General features: G+C 39.0%; 2 protein-coding genes across 4 annotated transcripts in view; one reads left to right on the top strand and one right to left on the bottom strand.

Annotated features, from left to right (window-relative positions):
- The first annotated feature begins 947 nt into the window (after positions 1-947).
- Positions 948-23,555, top strand: part of rap1gds1 (RAP1, GTP-GDP dissociation stimulator 1) — a 25,986-nt gene continuing 3,378 nt past the window's right edge. The window contains exons 1-12 of one of the 3 annotated variants that reach the window (XM_067523037.1): positions 948-1,332; positions 4,684-4,791; positions 4,895-5,017; positions 8,667-8,792; positions 13,111-13,257; positions 16,539-16,667; positions 17,168-17,293; positions 18,113-18,256; positions 18,588-18,719; positions 18,999-19,133; positions 22,769-22,894; positions 23,177-23,316. In XM_067523037.1, coding sequence (XP_067379138.1) covers positions 1,329-1,332; positions 4,684-4,791; positions 4,895-5,017; positions 8,667-8,792; positions 13,111-13,257; positions 16,539-16,667; positions 17,168-17,293; positions 18,113-18,256; positions 18,588-18,719; positions 18,999-19,133; positions 22,769-22,894; positions 23,177-23,316 — 1,440 coding nt within the window. In that variant the 5' untranslated portion in view covers positions 948-1,328. Of the gene's footprint in view, positions 1,333-4,683; positions 4,792-4,894; positions 5,079-8,666; positions 8,793-13,110; positions 13,258-16,538; positions 16,668-17,167; positions 17,294-18,112; positions 18,257-18,587; positions 18,720-18,998; positions 19,134-22,768; positions 22,895-23,176; positions 23,317-23,555 lie in introns of those variants that run through there. The other 2 variants (XM_067523038.1, XM_067523039.1) reach the window with 2 other exon arrangements.
- tspan5a (tetraspanin 5a) overlaps positions 20,843-23,555 on the bottom strand; it is a 20,443-nt gene continuing 17,730 nt past the window's right edge. The window contains exon 9 of the mRNA XM_067523045.1: positions 20,843-20,912. Coding sequence (XP_067379146.1) covers position 20,912 — 1 coding nt within the window. The 3' untranslated portion in view covers positions 20,843-20,911. The remainder of the gene's footprint in view (positions 20,913-23,555) is intronic.

The following is a 23,555-nucleotide window of genomic DNA, read 5'->3' as shown; positions in this document are numbered from 1 at the left end:
TACTGAAATAATTTTAAACAAATTTGTGATCTTTGGTCCTGAAACTGGAATCTATCAGTGTCTTGGGCTTGTGTCAGAAATGATGACTACAAGAAGTGACAGAATAAGCATGAATTAAATAGTGGTGTCACAGTGCCCCTGTGTGGTTTGTCCAGTATAGCAGCCGAGTCTGAGTGGTTCAGATGAAAATCTCGAGAACTGCTACTTAGTGGGCCTTGTGTTGAGCCTGTTTTTACAGGTAGGTCTTCTGTTTTATTTAAGGTGATGTATTCTTATTTTCCTTTTTTGCAAAATAGTATCCTTTCAGTGCAATCCTTTTTGCCACAGACTTTCAAATCTTAAATTGTTAAGTTGACAACTTAAGCATCAGCAGACAAAAAAAATCAAATCATTTTAAACACATTTTTTATAATTTTAATGAAAAGCAATGCAGCTGTTTTCAAACAGCCTTCCCTTTCATTTCTAGTAGGCATCAACAGTTTAAATACACTGAAATAGAAGTGAACAATGCATGGATGAATTTCTATGTTAATTTAAAAACTATACTGTATATGACTGTATGTAGTGGATGTACAATTACATAGGACCATGCTGTGTATGCTTTTCAAGAAAGATGTTTTATAGTATGTAGTATTTACTGACTTTATTACAAAAGAGATATCTGAAAATATTAAGAATATCTAAGATTTTTAACATCAGCAACATGCGGTTCTCAACCTCCAACCTTTGAAATATCTCATTTGAAAGACATAACACAGAGATGCTAAACGACAGACATTAATGTTTAAAACATATGCAAAATTACCAAAACAGACTAAAAATGCCTGTGCGCCCCCACTTTCTCATAACGTCTCCAGGAACACAGGGCAAACATGTGCTTGGTTTCTAATTAAAAAAAGGTTTTATTTTGAAGGTTGCGAGCGGAAGTCCCTCTCGTCCTCCCGTCTGGCAGACTTGACTGTGACATGCCACACGGAACCCGTCGTCTAGCGGATCGGCAGTCAGCAGGTCGTGGTTGTTTCTGTGGATATGAACGGAAGTCCGATGCGTTAAGCTGGTAGTCACCCGGTGTACAGGCCGCTGCACAGTAGTATCCATCCGAGCGGCACTGTCCGACCGTCCCGGCGGCTGTTCTCGCTAACGTAACCGAACTGGCCAGCTAGCTAGCTAACTTAAACCTACTAATTGAACCTGTTTAGCGCGGTTCAAGGGACGAACAGTTACAGCGTGGAGGAAGGGACCCTCCGGCTAGTACGACTCGGTTTCGAGGTGCCCTGCAGATCTTAGCACCCCGGTTTATTTTCCGGAGCGACATCCCTGCTGCTGAGATGGGTGAGTAGAGCAAGCTAACGAGCTCACTGCGAGCTGAGTTTAGCCACCATCGTTTGTCTTTTAACCAACCCCCCCCCCCCAAAAAAATGCTTAGCGGGAAAACACCGGTCAGTTTACCGACACCGTCACACTAGGTGCTGGTGCCGGTGGGTCTCATTATTCTAACGGCAGGTTTTTGAAAAGCTGACTGTGGCTAAATCGTCTGTGTGCGTGTGCGCGCGCGCGCCGGCCTCAGCACTCGGGTGGGGTAGCTTCGCCGACTCTCTCCGTCCACTGTCCGCTCTAATAGTGCTCGTGATTTCGTTTTCTTTCCGCCGTGACAACTCAGCAAATATCATGTTGTCTCCTGACTTTTGGGTTTTTTTTTTTTTTTTTTTTTTGATGCAGTTCGGCCGGGACGCGAAATGGCCTGGAAGGTCTCTCTCTTGGTAAATAAATGTCCATCCCCCCTGAAATGGCAGCGTGCCGCTGATGGTGTAGCTGGCGCTCTTCCATCTCCACAGCTGTTATGCAATAGGATCCAGCAGCCTGCTTCTGTGATGCTGCGCTCATGCTGCACTGCTCTCTGTAATCTCAATGCTTTGTACTCACTCTCAGTGATGGACAAACTGGTTAGTGATGGTTTACGAGTTCTCCTCTAGTCTGACATCTTCAAGGAAATGAACGCAAAGTGACATTTAAGGAACATGGTCGATTCACTTAATACTACATTCCTACCACTTTTTAACACCACAGCCCCAATGAGGCAGTGCGATATCTCTGAATCTCCCAAGTGTAGCTCTAGAAATCGTACAGTCATAAGAGTTTATGAAGTATATCACAATATGTAATACCAGGCTAAAGTTGCCATTTCATATAAGGCATCCAGGGATGGAGGGATATAACTAACGGTGGATAGATGTGTGGGTTGTGCGTTAGCAAAAAACCAGGTCACTGGTTTGCATGTCTGCAATGCTTATGCAACATATTATCACCTGGGTTGTAGGCACAATGTTGGAATTATAGAAGATTTCAGTTTCTGTTTAATGATCAATAAAATGTCAGCCTGTGCATTCTGGATGCGACACATGCCACATAGTCAGGTTTATCTGAGAAAAGCTTTAGTATGCCTCAAAAAAGCAGCCAGCACAGAGATTGATAGACCCCGTCAATAAGCATCAATCTTGCTCCAACAGATGTGTTGCTTTTGAGCTGCGTGCTTAATAAGCATTCATCAGCCCCTTTGAAGCCTAGTTATTGTACACGATTAATATGATACCATGGAAATAAACTGTAAATAGATTTATAGCATAACCCCAAAAAAATGGTCACTGTGAATATTAGAGGCAGCTGTCAAATGTTACAGAATGTTACAGCCCTTTCTGAGAAGAGCCTTGAGAGGAAACCTGATTAAGGGCATGGTATAAGATGTCATTAGGAAAAAGCTCATCTGTAATGACTTCTTTTACTTATTATTAAGAATAACAGGAATGGTAACCCAATCATTTGTTATATACAGCAGTTCTAAATCATCGATTCTGTTTCTGGATGGTGGTACAGCGGATTGATGACACGCTGTTTTTATAATGAAGTAAAGAGAAGCAATCAGGCAGAGATTTATAGTAGAAGTGTTCGCAAAATCAAAGAGACAGGATGATTCAGCTAAGCTTGGCTTTCAGGTTCCTCGTACATCTAACGGTATTGGGTTAGTCCTCTTACACTCCTTCATAAATGATCTCTTAGATTATTGTGGCTAACGCCAAAGCCATTTAACCTCCAAAATCAATACTTGCACTAAAGTTACACTGGACCATTAAGAAAGAGCAGATGGAGACAAGAATGGCACATATTTAGCTACTTTTCAGTCTCAAATGTAATAGATGCTGACAAGGGGAAATTGTGTTCAACATTTGTTTGCAAGGGTTGGAACATGCTTTCAGAGAAGGATTGGAACTCCTCAGTCCACAGTCAATGTGTTCTGGCATGAGCCCCAATATTGTTTGTGTTGTTGCTCACCAACATCATTGTGGGCCCTGAGGAACAGTGTACAGCAGCACACAAGAGACTGCTATAGAAGAAGTAAGCGGGCAAAGCCAATGTTACAGTACTTTGTAATAAGTTTATGTTCTATAGTTTGTGTCGTTCCCTTTTCTTTTGTTGTAGTGGTTCTGGTGATTATTTTATTATTGCTGTGTGCTGGAAGGACGTGGAGAAGCAAGTGATTGCGTTGGGGCTCCGTCCAACTATTTAGCCAATCACCAACAGAGTGTAAAAAAAAATTGATTGGCACACACCATCTCCATGCTTCAGCAATGATGGTGTAACTGCAGGGTGTGCAGAAAGCATAAATCTGACTTTAAGTAACGGCACAGCGTCGTTTGGATTGTTTTAAGGCTAATTCATACTTATTTTGTCTCTCACCTTCCAAGTCTGCAAAGGTGGAATTAGACTTTCTGATTTTCCTTGTGCATCCAATAAATGTGTGTCCAACCAGACATGATGTTTCTCTTTAAAAAATATTACAAACATGTTATTAATTCAAATTCAAATCACTGCTTGCCTATTATGTTACTTATTATTTTGTCTCTGACACTGTTACTGCTGTCAGAACAGTTAGATAACAATCAGATAACATGTTTTCAGTCAATGTCAGCATCTTTGAGTAAAATTAAACACAGAGCAGAGGGACAGAGATGGAGGTGAGGTTTTAGATTTGTTTATATATGGAGAAAAAACATAGTAGCCAAGAAGTTATTAAGAATACAGCCCCAAAAATTCCTTATCATAAGCATATGATTGACATTTCAGTAAATTTGTGCATCTGTGGTCATTTAGGATCCCTGTGGTGTTCACATCACAGCTGGATACAGATCACCAACAGACATAATGCAAAGCATCAAGATCATATCTAAATATCTAAAATCCATATTGAAGACGGTCATGTAAATGTAATTTATGAGGAAAAGTGTGGTAAACTGAATGTAATGCAATATGACTGAGTGATGTACAGTCGCATGCAGTGTTTTTTTTATTTATGATTTCTCATATGCATCATTTTTCTTAGACCATAGTGATGATTTGTGGAGGATCGAAAGCTAGAAAAGCAGAAAGAAATTGGATGCAGATAAACTACAGTACATAAGTTTTCATTTGTCAGATATTCTTTACAGCACATTGTGTTTAAAGTCACAGGTGGACTCTGTTAAGCCAGGATCCATTACCTGGACTAACGCTTTGCGGCCTAGTTGGTAACAGATTAGTACCAGATTACTTTATCAGTCTCTCTCGCTTTGTTGTTTTCAGCTTATCACTTACTTTTACTTAATTTAAAAACCTTTCAAACGTTTGTCTGTTAACTGTTTCTCTTTCCAGACAACTTGAGTGAAGCATTGGAGAAGCTAAAGCTAGGATCTACAGACAGTGCCACCGATAGTGTGGAGAGCTGTCTCGACTGCCTGCTTAAAGCACTCGAAAACAACAGTAAGTAACGCTTTCATTTTTACCATAACCTGTAGCAGTGACACACAGGACCTTGTATGTCTGCATTTATACGATTGAAACCGATTCTGTTTCTTCTCTCCAGACACCGAGGCCAGTGTGAAGATCCAGGAGATGGGTGTCCTTCCTCTGCTTCCCACTTTGCTAAACCCCCAGTCTTCCTGCACCCCTAAAGTAGCCAACATCATAGCTGAGGTGGCCAAAAATGGTGAGGTTCGGTTTCCAAGCCCATCCATCCAGGAACATCCTGACTTTCTGTTCCTCCATTCGTCAGTATTAAATTTTTACACTTTCTCTTGTTTTCATCCTTTTTTTAAATTTTTCTCTGCTTTCCTCATGAATACGTGATGTAAACTGAGCAAAACACTGTTGGTGTTAGATATTTTAGAACATTTGTGTGTTTGGAGAATCAAACAGTATTGTGTTTGATTGATGGGTTTAGTTTAAGCAGCCCTTTTTTTTTTAATTTTGGAGCCTGCTGACTGTGAGCTGCTGACTGTGAGGCTTATTGTGTACGGTGTCAGAGAGCTTCCATTTTCCACAGCGACACTGTGTGAGGACAGTACCAGGTTTTTAAGCAAAAAAAGAGCAGACGTGAATAGAAGTCAGGGCAAGAAAAGGTTAGCGTAATGAATGGGTTTTTAGCAGCTTCAAGACTGCAGCTAATGATCACTCCCCAGCAGTTTGCCAGGCTTGGCAACAACCGCTGGCATTTATCTGTCACTGCTTCCGGACTATCTAAAAGAAGCCAAGTGACTGCTGGGCTACAGACAACTCCCTTTCTGTCTGACACTTTGGACTGATTCAATTGTTTAAAGCTGCACCAGACAAGATTTAATGGAAAAACATGTCTGAGTTACACATGTAAACCTCCACCACTACAAAGGAGGATCCGTTTTTTTTCAGGTCCTGTCTGACTGCCAAAATAAATTTTTTTAAAGATTTTAGTGTGTTTGCTGGTGAGACGTCCTCTCCACTCTGAGCTCAGTGAGGGGAAATGTAAACTGTCTTTTATATAGCAGTGACTAATAACTATCCAGAGAAATAGGCACCCCCTTGTCCTAGATTTTAGTCTCATATCTTTTGTAGCCTTTGTTAACTGATAGCTGTGTGGGTAACTATGAGGATACTGTTGTGGGTGGTACTGAAAGACAAATTAATTCTGTTGGCCACCGGCATGCCATAAAGCAGCAACAGCAAATGCATTTCTGTGTGTGGATGTAGACAAGGTAAAGTAACTCACATTATCCATATCTCACATTATTTGCATTATGTTTAGCATGAATAAGACAGAGTAATACAATAATCAGCCACGGCATGATTACCACCTGGTATAATTTTTTATATTAATATATTGTACAACCCCAATTCCAAAAAAGTTGGAGAATGTGTAAAACCTCTATAAAAACAGAATTCAGCGATTGGTTTATACTACCAGAGACCTGAGTAGGTCCTGTGTGTCTTCATTGTCAAAGTAGCATGTATTTTATTGGCAACTGGGTCTCTGTGCCCATGTTGTATACTTGAATGGAACCACTCTTAATTTTTACGACTCCACTCTAGTGTTGTCAAAATATTTTTTTTCAATGCATATTCATTCATACATACATACATACATACAATCCGATTAAAACAATGTTGGGATGATGTGTAAAACCTACATAAAAACAGAAAGCAATAATGCACAAATCTCATCAACCCACATATTATTCACAGTAGAACATAAGCAACATATCAGATGTTGAAAGTAATGTGGCATTACTTTTATGTAATGATGGCAGCAACGCATCTCAAAAACATTGGAAGAGGTGCAACAAAAGTCTGTAAAAGTAATTGCTGCAAATCAAAAAGAAATGGAGGAGCATTTGACAACTAATTAAATTAGTTGGCAACAGGTCAGTAACATGACTGTGTATAAAAGGAGCATTTCAGAGAAGCAGAGCCTCTCGAATATCAATATGGGCAGAGGTTCACAAATCTGTTCCTCAATGTAAAATTGCAAACACTTTGAAGATCCCACCATCCACAGTATATAATATAATCAAAAGATTCAGAGAATCAGGACAAATGTCAAGACTGGATGCATGTGGTCTTTGGGCTCTCTGGCGGCACTGCATTAACTGCAGGCATGATTCTCTACTGGACATCACTGCATTGGCTTAAGACACTTCCAGAAATCACTGTCTGTGAAGACGGTACACTGTGTGATCCACAAATGTAAGTTAAAGCTATATCATGAAAACAGGAAGCCATAAGTGAACAGAATCCATCGCCGTGTTCTTTGGGCCAAAGTTGATGTAAATTGGTTTGAGGCAAAATGTTTTCTTTGGTTAGATGAATCCAAATTTGAAATTGTTTTTGGAAACCATGGACGCGTGTCCTGTGGACTAAAGAAGAGATCTTCTTCAATCTTCATCATCCAGCTTGTTGTCAGCAGACAGTTCAAAAGCCTGCATCTATGATGGTATGGGGGGGGCCAGTAGTGCCTATGGTGTGGGCAGCTTACACATCTGGAAAGGCTCCATCAATGCTGAAAAGTACATAGATGTTTCAGAGAAACATATGCTCCCATCCAGACAATGTCTTTTTCAGAGAAGGCCTGATATATTAAAGCAAGAAAATGCTAAACCACATACTGCATCCATCACAACAGCATGGCTTTGCAGGAGAAGAGTCCCGGTGCTGAACTGGCTTCCCGCAGTCCAGACCTTTAACCAATAGTGCCGCATCATTAAACGAAAAATCCAGTAAAAAAACAAAACAAAACTGTAGAGGGGCTAGAATCCTTCATCAGAAAACAATGGGACAACATTCCTCCCCTAAAACTCCCAACAACCGGTCTCCTCACTTCCCAGATGTTTACAGACATAAAAAAAAGAGGGGCTGCTAAAAATGCAATGATTTGCAAATCATTGCATTTTGTTTTTGCTTTTATTTATGTTCACGTCCACACCCAACTTTTTTATTTTATTTTTTTTTAATTCAAATGTAAACTAATAAATGCTGATTATTATTATTATTATTATTATTATTATTATTATTAGGGTTAACCTGAATCTAATGCTTACTTAATACTTTTTTGCTTGTGTACTCCTACCACCTCTGCACACATTTTGCTGTGTATAAGGCTGTGTAGCTGACCATGATGAACCTGGTCCTGGTATTTTATTAGGACCACCAGTGTTAATAGTCTGGGGTGTACACTAAAGTCACATGACCAGAGTCACAGAAATGATGACCCTAGACTTTATTTAAACCTTTCATTTAATCAGGTTAGGGCTGTGCAATTAATCAAATTTTGATTTTAATTTAGATTTTGAGTTCCAAGGGTTAAAAAAAAATAAAAAAAGTTACAAATGAAATGATTGTTGTGGCCCTTTCCATTTTTTCAGTAGTGCTCTTATTTTCTCTACTTGCACTGTAAATCAAGTGCACACCTTTCCTTTACAGCAGGGTGCTGTCACCCTCACTGACTTGTGACTACTGAGCAGTTCCCCTGGAGGAATTGGAATTAAGGGTCTTGCTGTGCTGGTTGGGGAGGGTTAGCGTTCGCTTTCTGGGACTCACTTCTCGAACTAGTCATCACTTGATAAAGGAGTTTTAAACAAAACTTGTGTTCTGGGTTGCTGGTATGTTATACATCTTTTGTGCTATGGAACACTGTAATGCACTTTTTATTTTCTTCACATGTAATTTAGTTTTAAGGAAATTAAGCTTTAAAATAATTTCTTGTGGAGTCGTTTTTAACAACAACTATATTTGAAAACAATACTCTATAAAATGTTTGTACAAATTATCTTAACTGAACTGAGGAGTTGTATTCTGACGTGTTATCCCATATTCTTGTTTCCCTCTAGAGTTCATGCGGAGTCCCTGTGTTGAAGCGGGCCTCATCCCTCCTCTAGTTCAACTGCTAAACTCCACTGATCAGGAGGTTTTACTGCAGACTGGGCGAGCTCTTGGCAACATCTGTTATGACAGCCGTAAGTAGGAGTTTGCTTTGGTTAGGGAGCATTGAGTCCCTCATGAGCCTTGTCATCACCATCACAGACCTATTAATGAATGATTAAAAAATGATGCATCTTTTGCGTAACATAGTCAAAATCCTGATGTTCAAGCATGTGTTTGGTTCTTTGGTTACAACTAAACTACACCACTTAAAACACAACAACACTCATCTAGACATGAACTTTAAATAGTTTATCTTTACTATTTCCTTAAAAGGCCTTTAATATTTTAAGTACACACAGTTCAATACTAAGTGAATTAATGGAGAAACTTTTATAGATAAGTTAATCTGACAATTATATGATTGTGTTTAAAACAATACTACTTAGAGGACTTGTGCTCAAAGAAATGTTATTAATAAGTGGAGCAGTGCAGTATTTTAGTATTAAGGGAGTTTAAGTCTGACTTTGCAGTCAGCTTTAGAGGCTTGAATCCCAGCTGTCTTGTAGGGGACATAGTTTCTCATCTTGTTGAAAAGCTGGGTATCTTTGGAATCTGGTGTGATGTGGTATTTGTTTGAGTAGAGGGGGTGTCTGAAAAAGCTGGCATGGTTTTATGATACAGCCGCACTGGGAATGCGAAGAAGCAGCTGCTCACTACCTTAAAGACACACACTGATATTTGAGCCTCGGTTGCCGCAGTAAAATATATAAATCAGGATCTTATGAAATCGCTTTCATCACACTTTCATTAGCATAGAATTGATTTCTCTATATGCATTATACAGAATGTACACGCAGTGAGAAAACATGAAATTTAACAGTACATTACAGACAGCAATATAAATCAAAGTCCACAAATGAAATATTTAACAATATTTTAAGATTGACGCATTTTTAGGAAAAGAAAAGTACATTTTATAAACTACTATGACCATTTTAAAACATCATGTTAAAGTTAAATCTCAGTAGCTCAAAGTATGAACCATTTACATTTTAATGTGTAGAAAGTTGAAGAAATTTGAAAAAGTATCAAAAAAGGCTTTTATTTTGAAAGTGTGTGTATCTCCTCTACTCCATCATGTGGGAGAAAATCTGTCAGGTAAAGTGTTTGGACACTGCTCTGAGGCTGAAAACATAACAAAACCGTTACCATGGCAACAACAGCTCTCAATCTGCTGAGTCTCTCACATTTGCTGAAGGCAGGTTTTAAACCGCTTACACTTTGCCTCACAAAATGTAAAAAAAGCAGTAGCCCTATTACAGTAATGGAGAAGTTGAAAATTCACCAAAATGTACCTCAGTATCAAAGTACACGCAACTAGTTAAAGCTGAAATAGGACAAAGCTGAAGAGGAACTGAAGAGTCTCTCTGTTAATTTCAATGGGGGGAAAAATCGCTGAAAAAAGCTGAATATGTTTTTCAATTTTACAAATTGAATCCAAGTGTTTAAAATGAAATCTGGGCCACTTTCGTTTGTAGTGTTAAACCTGATTGATATTCTATTTGTCACAATTTGAGCGCTGTCAGAATGGTCAAATTGTTCTGTTGTTTTTAGAAACTGTCCTCTGTGTGCATGCCCATATTGTTTTCATTTGGAAAAATAAGCACAAGAAATCAGCAGCAGAGATGAGTCAAAGGAGAGATGACACAGTTTCTAATTTGTTGAACATATATAGAGAAGCTTTTGTCAAAGCCAAACTGAAAGAAATACTCCGTAACAAAGCAGATTTTGAGGAATTTGTGGGATTCGACTGTTTTTGCTACTGAAGGCAAGTGTGTCAACTTTTTGTTAAATCTGAGCATGTGTGGCAGGGTCCCAGCAGCGTTCACATCAGAGCCAGATTCATGTCACTTGCAAACCTTAATAATGAACAAAAGACCGGTAATAAAGATGTCTAATCACATTTCTGAATCACCTCAAGGGGCTCTTTTTATTTCAGAGGAGTGAAAGGATCACTACCATAGTCTCCTCCTTACAGCATCCCACTGCTCTCTCTTTTCATTAAATTCTTTTGCATGTCTTTGAAATCTCTTTTAAAATGTAAAGAATGTCTGTTCCAGTGCTGCACAATTAATAGTACTGCAATCTTTTTGCAGACCCTTTGCAGTCTCATTTTCATGTACTGACTGTTGTATTGGCAAGAAGGTCCACTGTATAAAAATTTGCTGAGCCAACATCTTATACCTGTCATTTATGTTGTTGTTTTCTCTGATGTGATCTCAACATTAACTTCTTCGAGTGTTGGCATGGCTTTTGTTTATGTTGTGAAAAAGCAAAGTTCATGAGGAGGAAATGTCACTATCAATCAGGGATGATGAGGCCTGTGTCTGCTCCCTTGTAGCTAACCTTTTTAAAACCTGTAGACACACAAACACACTAGGATTGAAAAAGTGACAATCACAAAGGTTGATGGCTAATTGATATTTACTATAAACGCGCTAAAATGAAAGCTGACTGGTGGACTGATGGCAGCCCACACCCCCAAATCCACCCCTCCCTCTGCCAGGAGCAGAATACCTGCTCGGCAGGCACATGGCAGAGAGAGAGGGAAACAGATGATCATGCTGCCTTGCATAGATGAAAATCGGGGACAGAGCTGATATTACCATTATTCCGGCCCGATTGATGGGCCGACCGTTCAATCGGTTGATAACTACTGACAGGTAGTTAAACCCATAATAATACATCAGGATTTATTATTTATTTTTATTAAAAAAGCATAATATAAGAAGTAGGACTTGAAACGAGGAGAAATCCCGTCCTTAATGATCTCTTTTTTCCCTGTCAGCATCTTTTTGTCATGAACATATGACATTGTAAAAAGCTTATTAGAAACCTTGTTATGCCTATAATGTTACATTGGTGAGAAATTGGAATTCTCCAAGGAAAATCTACCTGAGGAAATCAGTTGAGGATACTCAGGTGCAGATGCTGTGTGTTCCTTTATGTATAGTTCATTATTTTATTTGAAAGGAACGGTGCACAATAATAACACTTACTGTAAATGTGCCAGACTTAGGCAAAAGGGTGTTTTTCATCTGTAGTGCATGTTGCAGGAGAACTTGCGAACGAGGGACGGGGGTGTCACAAGGTGTCATGGAGAGTGTGAGCCAAGACGAGAGAAGACAATGGAAACCATTCAACATATACTGATAAAATCCTATTGTTTAGTTCTGTAGCTCAGTGGAAAATATATTGATATATCCTAAAAAGTTAATATACTACCGAGCCATAACTATACTTAATTTCCAAGATTTTTTTAAGATAATGTTGTTTATTTTAAAGGTCTGATTTAAAGAGGACCAGTACCCAGTACGAGTGGGTAGTGCAGTGAGACCAACACAATCACAGCATACGCTATACCCACTGTCATAGAAGGAGTAATCCAAACTCCGATCAAGCTAACAAAATGTACAGGGCTAGAGAAGAATGCATATGTAGCACCAGTTCTCTACAAAAGCAGAGAATGACCTTTTTTTTTTTTTAATGTTATTTATTCCATTATCCCAAGATATCTTATTAACTTATTAACGTAACAATGTAGTTTTCTCATGATAATAAGATAAACTCTCTTTTTTTCTGTGATAGTGAAACAATTTATCAAAATCAAATCTCTCTCCTTTCGTAGATCTAAACAAGTTTATGTGACTAAAAATGTGACTTTGCTCTGGTTCAGCAGAAGTTACTATAGAATTTCCAGTACTGTCACATTTCTAAAACATGGTATTGCATTTGTAGTTGAGTTTGGGTGTGGCATACTGCAATCAGTAAGTGAAAGTAGCAGACGCACTGATCCTGAGAGGACTGACTGATGAAACGCTTCATTTGGCAGTTATTTTAGTGGTCCAAGTCTTCCCGAAGTGGCTGTAACAGTTCTTTGTATTTTTTTGTTTCTAAAGAAAGAAAAGAATGATGAAGGCACTTGTGATTAGCATCAATATCAAAAGAGATGTGCTGGCTTACAGTGGAGCACAAAATGCAGATGGACACCGTGCACAAAGGCGTCTTTATGCAAAACATACTCACCATTAATGGGCAGGTTTTTGTCTTATTTTTGAACATTGCAGTTTCTTAGATTTTGCTGTTGATTGTTGGACAATAAGCCTAATGTCCTTCTTCACTACAATCAGAAACTTGGACCTGCTTTATGTCCTAATTGTGGTCGCAGTTCTAATCATAAGTTTTCATTCTGCTTTTTTTTTTTTGTTTTTTAAGTCATGTAAGTTTCCATTGTTTTGTACTCCTTAATTAGCATTGCTTGCAAATGTATTTTTCAAGTTGTGGTTATTTTTCTTTTCTTTTTTCCTTTGCTTTGTGGTTGATTTGTGTCCTGGCCTCTTTGTTTTGCAGATGAGGGCAGGAGTGCAGTTGACCTGGCAGGAGGGGCTCAGATAGTAGCTGAACACATTAAATCCCTCTACCAAAATACTCAGCCGGAAAATGAGAAGCTCTTGACTGTCTTTTGTGGCATGCTGATGAACTATAGCAATGATAATGGTAATTACCATCTTTCCCCAAGAACAACTGATAACAAATCTCAACTAATCAGCAGATGTTCTCTTTCTTCTACACAGACAGTAAACTTGATCTGAACCAGATTCTATGCTTTTCTGGTTGGGATTGCCCTTTCTCCTCCTATTTCTACTATGCCATCTGTAAATTTTCTTCACCTCTGAGGTAATCTGCAAATATTAATATTTGCTAGGAGCCTGCTTTGTTTGTAGTAGTACCCTTCCTACATCTACCCAGCCCCTGTAAGTTTGCCTTGATAATGAATTTAGAAGGTGGAACATATTCATTAGCTAGTGGCATAGTGGTAACCCATGGTAAAGTTGGTGTATTGGGCTCTTCACTGCTTTAGTCCAGACTGAAATAATTTGACAACTATGTGTTGGATCGTCATTAGCATTTTAAAGATATTCAGGATCCCGAGATGGTGGATTATCATTGACCAGTCTGGCTCCAACAGCATCTCAATGTTGTCACTTATTCATACTTACAAATAGATTGACCCATAATTGTGGTTCAAAATGAAATACCTTACTGACTTTAGGGATTCATTAACAGTGAAACATTTTTAGAATTGTAGTTTGGGTAAAATATCAGAATATGGAAAACAATATGCACCATGCACGTCGCAATAAATCTCCAATTCTAAACATAAAAGTATCATTATCAGATGCTGTTCGACATTTTGTCCATGAACCGTTTGTCTAGTGCCTTGATCTAGTCAAAAATTAAATTTGCACACTACTAAAAGCATTTACACAATCATCAACCGGTAAATCACCCTGTTAACATTGTCTGTCAGTAGGTTTCCACTGCAGGAATGTAGTGAGCAGGTACTGAGCTTTTACTATGTTCCTAGGTTCAGCTTCTGCTTTTATTTCCACGGCTCTCACCCTGTTTTGGAGTCAAGTGGAGTCAAGTTCTTGGAGCTAAACTTCAGCACCCCTTAGGAGGTTGTTCTACCTTACGTTCCAGAACTTGGAAGTGGAGTGGGTATGTGCTAGTTGGGCTATCACACGTGAATTAAGAACAGTTTACCCTGAAGTATTACCATACCAAAAATATTGTGTAATCACACTCCTATAGGTGTACACAGCAACTGAACATAGGAAGAACAGAAAGCCCATTGAAAAAGGAAACCAGAAATGAACAGCTTCACCCTACAAGTATAAGAGGCACCAAGTAGCACCAGGTTATGGTTATGTCGAGTTCCAGCAGTGGAAACCCACCCAGAATTTTGCTTACTATTTTTGAGCATTTATTAAGTAGAACCTTCTAGACCTGTAGACACTTGTTACACTGCTGTCTGTCCACAGGTTAGAGGAACAGATCAAGTTAAGTGTTTGTGAGGCTTTGAAGCTTTATGTTTGAACTTCTGTTCTCTGTCGCTCTGTTTTATGCTAAACTAGGTCAAACACACATTGTGATTCTAGTTCGTTACTTCATACACACACACCCAGAAATGGTAATTCTTAGATATTTTTTGGGGGGTTCATGTCTCTCTATGTTGATTTTATTCAGGTTGTTGAATCATACATAAAAAGATTACGGTTTCTTCTGCTCTTCAGCATCTTTTACATACAGCTTGCGCTTTCTCTTCTATATCTGTTTTCATATGATTACATTATGCATCTCCATTGCTCTTGTTCGACTTAACTGTAACATTTAGTTTACAAGGGCCTATTTTTATAAGTTGAAAAAGGTGAGGAAAGCCATTCTATCATCTGTAGACTGTATTCCATTATATCCAGTTTGGGTCATTCTGATAACAAGGCCTGCTGGAAGGAGCAAGTATGTGATCTGACAGACTCTTAGCTCCTGCCAAGAGGTTTTTTTGGCTGGATAATGGTTGGATCTGTTCGACTGAGCGATAGGAGGTGTGAGGTTGCACTAACAAAATAACTGGGTTTCATGACGTTCTGCATCTTCCAGAGGCTATTAGCATTTAGCCAACTTTATGCTAATGTCAAAGCAACTCCCCACTTACTATTTCAGAAACAACATCCACAAATAAAAGAAACTTTTTAAGAAAATTATATAATTTAAGGAGTAATCTTCCAAGCTCACATCGATAAAATATTTTCTGCACATAATCTTAGCAACACACTATTCTCAGTAAGGGGAATATGTTGGTATACCAGTAGAGCCAGAGAGATATCAATAATACAGAGTTGAAAATTAAGTGTTATTTTAAGCGCGTTTAAATGTGTGTTTTAAAGATTAGTTGCTAAATCATGGTGCAGATATTGTAAACAGTTTGGATTAAACTTCGGTCTAGGTATTATCCAGGTCACACCACTGTTTTTGCTTGGTTGTTTTTTTTTGTTTGTTTGTTTGTTCTGTTAACATTTTTTGGAGAGCTCATGCTTTTCGCCTGTCCCGTTTGTTTGCTGGTTTATCTGAATAACCTTTGTCAGTAACAGTACATCCATTTGTCAAGGCTGATAGAATGGAAACGAGATGGTAATGATAAAATTGAAACTACAGGAATGTTTTTTTTTTTTTTTTAAATCAAACAATAGGACTAGAAAATAATTGTCTCATCTGTTGATCTGGCCACTTTCTGTTCATCATTATTTTATCTACAGTAAATATCTTAAATATACTGTATTAAATGTGCACTTTATGGCTTTCGATGAAGGACGGGTTTCCATGAGCACTACGCAGCTTCATACACAGCAAGCTGTGATACAGTGTTTTCTGACACCTGTCAATCATTGCCAGCATAAATTTTTTTTTTAGGCAATTTGTGCCATAGAAACACTTCTGAACACATCACAAGTTCACCAGTTGTCCTTTTTTGGACCAATTTAGACAGCTACTGTCTATAGCACCCCACAAGACATGTTGGTTTGAAGGCTCTCCAACCCAGTTATCTAGCAAGTGCAGTGTCTTTTTCCTTTTTCCAGCACATCAACTTCAACAACTGACTGCTCATTTGCTGCCTTATGTATCCCCCTCTTTGACAGCTGCTACTGTTACGACATGTTGTAGCTGGTCGGAGTTGTCTATACAGTGTAGCTACTAGTCATCCCAGAACAGTGGTGAACTGTATACTGCACTGCTGTCAGACCAGGTTGTAGTAGGAAAACCCATCAGTGAGTGAGAATGAAACAAATGATTTGTTGCTCATAGATGTGTCTCTCATTTACTTCTTTTAAAAACCAGATTCTTCTAACTGGTCACCCCTTCTCATCTCCTAAGATCTGCATTTAGTTCAGAACAAAAGATCAACTGCTTGTTTTTCTGTGTGTGTGTGTTTACTGCAGATTCCTTACAAGCTCAGCTGATCAATATGGGTGTGATTCCCACTCTGGTGAAGCTGCTAGGCATCCATACCCACAACACAGCCCTGACAGAAATGTGTCTAATTGCCTTTGGGAATTTGGCTGAGCTTGGTGAGTACTGTTTTTAGAGGACAAATCTAAGTTACTAATTTATTTTTATAACTTCATCGAGCAGACAGTTAGTGAGCACGTTCACGTGTTACCTAGATTTTTTGGCAATTGAGGTGTGGCTGCAAAATCTATATAATAGCAAACTTGGACAATGGACTATAAATCAACCTGTTTTTTGATCATGTACAACAGGTATGAAGCCAATTTAAACTAGTCTAAGACAACACAAAAGAATCTCAACTGCACCAGTAGCATCTAAGTAATTAATTCTTATTTAAAGATTTGAACATGTCTTGTGTTGCATGTTGTATTCCTTAAGTGTATGTGTCAATGTTGAGACTGCAAAAAAGTGTTCTTCTCGTGGATTCTTTTTGAAGAAATGCCTTAAATGTAGAGGTTTTTAATTAGACAGCTGAACAGAATTTACCCAAGTGTTTTTACACTGCATTTTCAGTGTTGGAGACTGTAATGGCACATCTCTGCTAATCCACTTGTTTCAGAGTCCAGCAAAGAACAGTTTGCCTCCACCAATATTAGTGAAGAGCTAGTTCGTCTTTTCCAGAAGCAGACAGAGCACGAGAAAAAGGAAATGATTTTTGAGGTTCTGGCTCCACTTGCAGAAAATGGTAATGTGATTTAATTTTAATTTTATTTTTTTTTCCATAATTAAGCTGTACAAAATGCTCCATCTACCTATTGGAAGTCTAATACAGAACAGTCAGAGCCATTTTCTACCATTTTCTCTCGTGCCTTTAGATGAAAATCCATCCACCTGATGGATAGTAAATTATTCTCTCAGTGTGAGTTATGCTTTCCAGACTAACTGACTACACAGTCATGGCGGGCAGCTCCTGCATTTGCTCAGCTGCTCTTTTTGAAACAAGTCAGTGCGTGTGTGTGTGTGTGTTAGAGCATCTTACTGATTGTTGTTATCATCATTCCAGGCACACTGGGTGCTCACACATTGTCAGTCTCCAGGACAACCTTCTACTTAGCTCTAGAGAAAACCTCTCTCTCCCTACCTCTTTCAGTTATCACACAGCATGTTGTTCATTAGGTTTCTACAGAAGTACCAATGGAAAACTTGGGAAACAGTGAAAGGTATATTGTGAGGCAGCAGTAATTCAGGACTGCAGTTTTAAACATTTATTATTTTGAGTGGGTAATGAAATTCCATGCTTCCAAAGCTCATAGTGACAGCTTCAGATATCCTGTTTTGTCTGACCATCAGTCTGAAACCCAAAGTTGTTGGGTAGCAATTATTACATTTAAGAAGCAGGCTACAGAATGTTTGTAATACCTACTGCACCTATTATGTATCCCATATTTATGATACAATATATGACATGCATCATATGAAGGCAAACCATTTAAGTGTGTTTCAGATCTAACTTCCAACTGCTAACTAGTCTTCTCTCAACCTGTTATCCTCCCTCCTCTACCAGATGTTATAAAGCTGCAGCTGGTAGAGGCAGGCTTGGTGGAGTGTCTGCTGGACGTGGTGGCTCACACTGTGGATGGAGAAAGGGAGGAGGACATCGCCCAACTCAAGACTGCTTCTGACCTTATGGTTCTTCTGCTGCTGGGAGGTAAACAGGATTTGACCAACACATGGAACCAGTCTTACTACCATCAGTTATGCAACAAACATTGATGTGCTCGTTCTGCTTTGCTTTTGCTGTAAAAACTTATAAAATCAGTTGGCCTGAAAGTGCACATAGGTATATTAGGAAAAACCAACAAAAAGTCCCTTTCTTATGCTGTAATAATTATAAATTTCTAGTCTTTGCCATAATTGAGCAGCCCTACCCTCTGTTCACATGCTCTCAATAAAGTTCTGTTACCAAAATGTCCCCTCTGTATTAGTGAGGTTGTCGCTGTCGCTGTTATGAAATTATTCTGCATGACTCTGCTTTGTAGATGAGTCCATGCAGAAGCTGTTTGAGGGAGGAAAGGGCAGTGTCTTTCAGAGGGTCTTGTCTTGGATACCATCTCATAACCATCAGTTGCAGCTGGCTGGGGCTCTGGCCATTGCTAATTTTGCTCGCAATGGTAAGTTTGACTCCATGTTGTTCTGGGAGGAGGTTGCACGTAATAGTAAGTAAGTGAAGTTGCAAGTAAGTGATCTGTCAAAAATTAAACTGGGAGGTGTTAAGTGGAAACGAAGGAGAATGTTAAAAAACAGCTTTAAAACTGATACAATTATAATTTTTGATTAAATGTAATACTACTAGGTGCAGGCAGAAATATTAGACTTTATGAAGCCATGTCTAGCATCAGTTAGTCTCTAACACAACATTAAGAGTTCTCCTCTCCTTGCGTTTTACATAGATGGAAATTGCATACACATGGTGGACACTGGGATTGTCCAGAAGCTTCTGGAGCTGTTGGATCGGCATGTTGAGGAAGGGAATGTCACTGTTCAACACGCAGCACTGAGCGCTCTGCGGAACCTAGCCATACCTGGTGAGTCAATAAATTAGGTCAAACAAAGAGGAGCTTTCACACACACCAGATCCGCTTGGTTTACATACTACCAGAGACCTGAGTAGGTCCTGTGTGTGCTCATTGTCAAAGTAGATTGTATTTTGTTGGCTACTGGGGCTCTCTGTTTTATACTCTTCATTTTTACGACTCCATTCTAGTGTTGGCAAAATAATTATTTTTCAGTGCATATACATACATACATACAATCCCAATTTTTTTTTAAAAATGGGATGATGTAAAGTAATAAATAAAAACAGAATGCAATGATTCACAAATCTCATCAACCCATATTTTATTCCCAATAGGACATAAACAACATATCAGATGTTGAAACTGAGACATTTTACCATTTCATCAAAAATATTAGATCATTTTGAATTTAATGACACAACACATCTCAAAAAATTTGGAAGAGGTCGATGTTTACCATTGTATAGCAGCCCCTCTTATTTTAACAACTGTCTGTAAATGTGTGGAGAGTGGAGGCCAGTTGCTGGAGTTTTAGGAGAGGGATGTTGTCTCATGCAGGATTCTTGCTCCTCAACAGTCCCAGGCCTTTGTTGCCAGATTTTTCCTTTATGATATGCAAAATGTTTTCTATTGGTGAAAGGTCTGGACTTCAGGGAAGTCAGTTCAGCACCCGTGAACTCCTGCAAAGCCAAGCTGTTGTGATGGATGCAATATGTGGTTTAGCATTGTCTTGCTAAAATATGAAAGGCCTTCACTGAAAAAGATGTCTGAATGCATTTCTCTAAAGCCTCGATGTACTTTTCAGCATTGATGCTGCCTTTCCAGATGTGTAAGCTGCCCACACCATAGGCACTAATGCCCCCCCATACCATCAAAGATGCAAGCTTTTATAATGTCCCCCGATGACAAGCTGGATGGTCCCGTTCCTCTTTAGCCTACAGACACGATGTCCATGTTTTCCAAAAAAGAATTTCAAACACAAAAAAGTTTTTCATTTTCCCTCCCTTTGGCCCAGAGAACACGACAGGGTTTCTGGATCATGTTCACATATGGCTTCTTCTTTGCATGATACAGCTTTAACTTACATTTGAGGATCACACAGTGAACAGTGAGACAGGGATTTCTGGAAGTGTTCCTGAACCCATGAAGTGATGTCCAGTACAGAATCATTTTTAAATCAGTGCCACCTGAGGGCCCAAAGATCACGTGCATCCAGGTTTTGATGGCCTTGTCCCTTTCACACAGAGATTCATCTTGATTCTCTTAATCTTTTGATGATATTATATACTGTAGATGGTGGGATCTTCAAAGTGTTTGCAATTTTACATTGAGGAACATTTGTCTGAAAAGCGCAGTTTGTCACAGATTTGTGAACTTCTGCCCATCTTGACATTCGAGAGGCTCCGCTTCTCTGAAATTCACCTTTTATACACAGTCATGTTACTGACCTGTTGCCAATTAACCCAATTAGTTGTCAAATGCTCCTCCATTTGTATTTGACTTGCTGCAATTACTTTTCCAGCCTCAGCTCCTCTCACTCACTCACAGTTTTGTCATCTGCTGACCACAGTTGCCAACTTAACAACTTTCTCGCTAGATTTAGAAACTTGTAAGGCCTCTTTACAGATAGCAATAAATCCAGTTGCTTTTGTCCAGGTTTCTTCTAAAGGTGAGTCACTAATATCCATCCATTATCTGTCACTGCTCATCCTATTTTGGTCGGAGGGGGGCTGGAGCCTATCCAAGCTGTCATCAGGCAAGAGGGTACACCCTGAACAGGTCGCCAGTCTATATCAGGATCACAGAAAGACATACACAGACAGACAACAATTCAAAGTCACATTTACACCTATGGGCAATTTTAGATTCACCACTTAACCTAACACGCATATTTTTGGACTGTGGGAGGAAACCTATGCAAGCACGGGCATAACATACAAACTCCACCAAGGCTCAAATCTGCAACCTTCTAGCTGTGAGGCTGCTGGAAGGTTTCATCCTGCACTGTATTCAGTGTGTGTGGGAGGACAGCAGCATCAGCTGAGCAATCAGCAGCCTGAAAGAAGCGTGAATGTCCTGTAAATGTGCCTAAACAATCAATCATTGATATCCATTGTTTCTCCTGTAAAGCTACTTGTTTTTAGTTGTTAAAAATAAACCTAACTTTAACGGAGTGGGTTCATTGCTGTGTTTAGAAAAGGTTTTGTAATTAAAGGCATATTAAGGAATCTCAGACAGGAGACTTTCATTTAATAAGAAAATACTCATAAATCAAGTTAGATGCTGTTGTGTTTGAAACAGTAACATACTGTTAACTTGACCTAATTTTCAAGATTTGTTAAAATTGTTTCGTATTAAGTTATTTTTTAAAGGACTTATTAAAATCTAAAATGTGTCGTATTTTATTAGACTGTAGCTGAGATGAAAAGAACAACAATAAAACATACACAGTCCCAGCAAACCTTACAATCTGTATTTGATGGAAAAGAGTGATGCAAACTCAAATGAAACTAAGAAACTACACAGCTAGAGCAGAGTACATATGCATACATCACGTCTCTATGTAGCCTTGTTATATAAATCTTTTAATAAAAATCCAATATTTCAGGCTTGATGTAGTGTCAATCTTTCCACTTGATATTAAGAATGGTATGAAATATTTTTCAAGATATTGGATCAGAGTTAGAAGTTGTCGTATTGTGACATCCCTCTGCACTGGCAACATCCATGGCTCTAGGCATTTTTATTCTCGTCTCTTATACGGTTGTGAACACAATATCTCAGGAATGAGATACCGTGGTAGTATATTGTGAAGCTCTTCAGAATTGTTACACGCATCCCTTTGAAAATTTACATATCATTCATTCAGTAATTTGGCAGACACTTTTATCCAAGTGAGGTACAAGGCAAGTCATAGGAAACAGATTTAGAAAGCTTGTTCCACCATAGTGTGACCACTGAGCTAAAAAGTTTTGGAGGTCTAGCTGGAAAGACTAGAACTTCTGTCATGGAGAGGTTGAGCTGAAAAAGTCTTTATCTCATCCAGTCAGTTGTCTCAGTCAGGCAGAAATGCGTGGTGAGACCGTCAGCTTGAACCCAGGGAGACAGTATAGATTGTGTTATTTTTTTTTTTAAATAAATAAAAAATGAGAGGACCAAGAATTGACCCCTCCGGCACACTGGTAGAGACTGTAAGAGTTAGAAACATGACCCTGCCAGGATACCTTGAATGTTCATCCAGATAAGTAAGACTCTAGCCAGGCCAGAACTGTTTCAGATATGCCCAAGTCAGAGAGTGCAGACAGGGGGGTCTTGTAGTTCACCGTGTCAAGTAGGCTTAGGACATAAGACTGGTCCGTCAGGAAGGCCGTGGGGTACTCATGGATCAACTGATTAGAATGAGTCTGGACAGACATGCAAGTCATTGGCAACTTTAGTAGTGGGGGGCCTACAACCATGAGGCAGTGTTTCTCCTTTTGCTGGCACACTGCACATATATTTTAGGCACTTTTTTGTTACCCCAGTCTTTGACAGTTGCCATCTGCAATTGTTGTGGTAGAAGTTAATATTGTACTGCTGATAGTTAAATCTGTACAGAGGCATAAAATACAATGCAAAGTGAAAAACTTGCCTCGTCTCTCCAGTGGTAAACAAATCCAAGATGCTGTCAGCGGGTGTAGCAGATGTGGTGTTGAAGTTCCTGCAATCAGAGATGCCTCCAGTGCAGTTTAAACTACTAGGAACATTACGCATGCTCATTGATACGCAAGGTAAGAGATTTTAATATTTCTGTGTCCTTAAAGGAGTTTTAATATTTAGAGTCAGAGAACAGCAGCTGTAAATTCTAACATACGTTTACTTAAAACATGGCCAATATTCTTTAGTCATTGGACACACATGTTTTATAAACTTGGTTTCACATGTTTTATATCTTCAAAATGAGAGACTTATAATAATTGAATGTAGTTGAGTATTTTTTATGTATTTATTTTGGTGACTGTAGACAACAGAATGTTTTACAGTAATCTTGTGTGCTGTGTGCATTGGGTTAGCTGAAGCAGCAGACCAGCTGGGAACCAATGGGAAACTGGTGGAGCGGCTAGTAGAGTGGTGTGAAGCCAAAGATCACGCAGGAGTGATGGGCGAGTCAAACAGGCTCCTATCAGCCCTCATTCGACACAGCAAGTCAAAGGTCAGACGCATCACATACACAGTTTTGAGACTAGCCATTCATTCATCCATTATCTTTAGCCAGATCTCAGGGTGCGTGAGCCGATCCCAATTGTCATCCTGGACAGGACCAACAATTATTCATTCATTTAACAATTGTCAATGAATACACAAACAAAAATTAACATCTTAATCTAATTTCTGCTGCTTATTAAGCTCCAGGTCAAATTAATGACATTAGGAATGACTGCAATAGATATG

The sequence above is a fragment of the Channa argus genome, chromosome 12, assembly GCF_033026475.1.
Source record: "Channa argus isolate prfri chromosome 12, Channa argus male v1.0, whole genome shotgun sequence".
NCBI lineage: Eukaryota > Metazoa > Chordata > Actinopteri > Anabantiformes > Channidae > Channa > Channa argus.
This window is presented reverse-complemented; position numbering and strand designations above follow the sequence as displayed.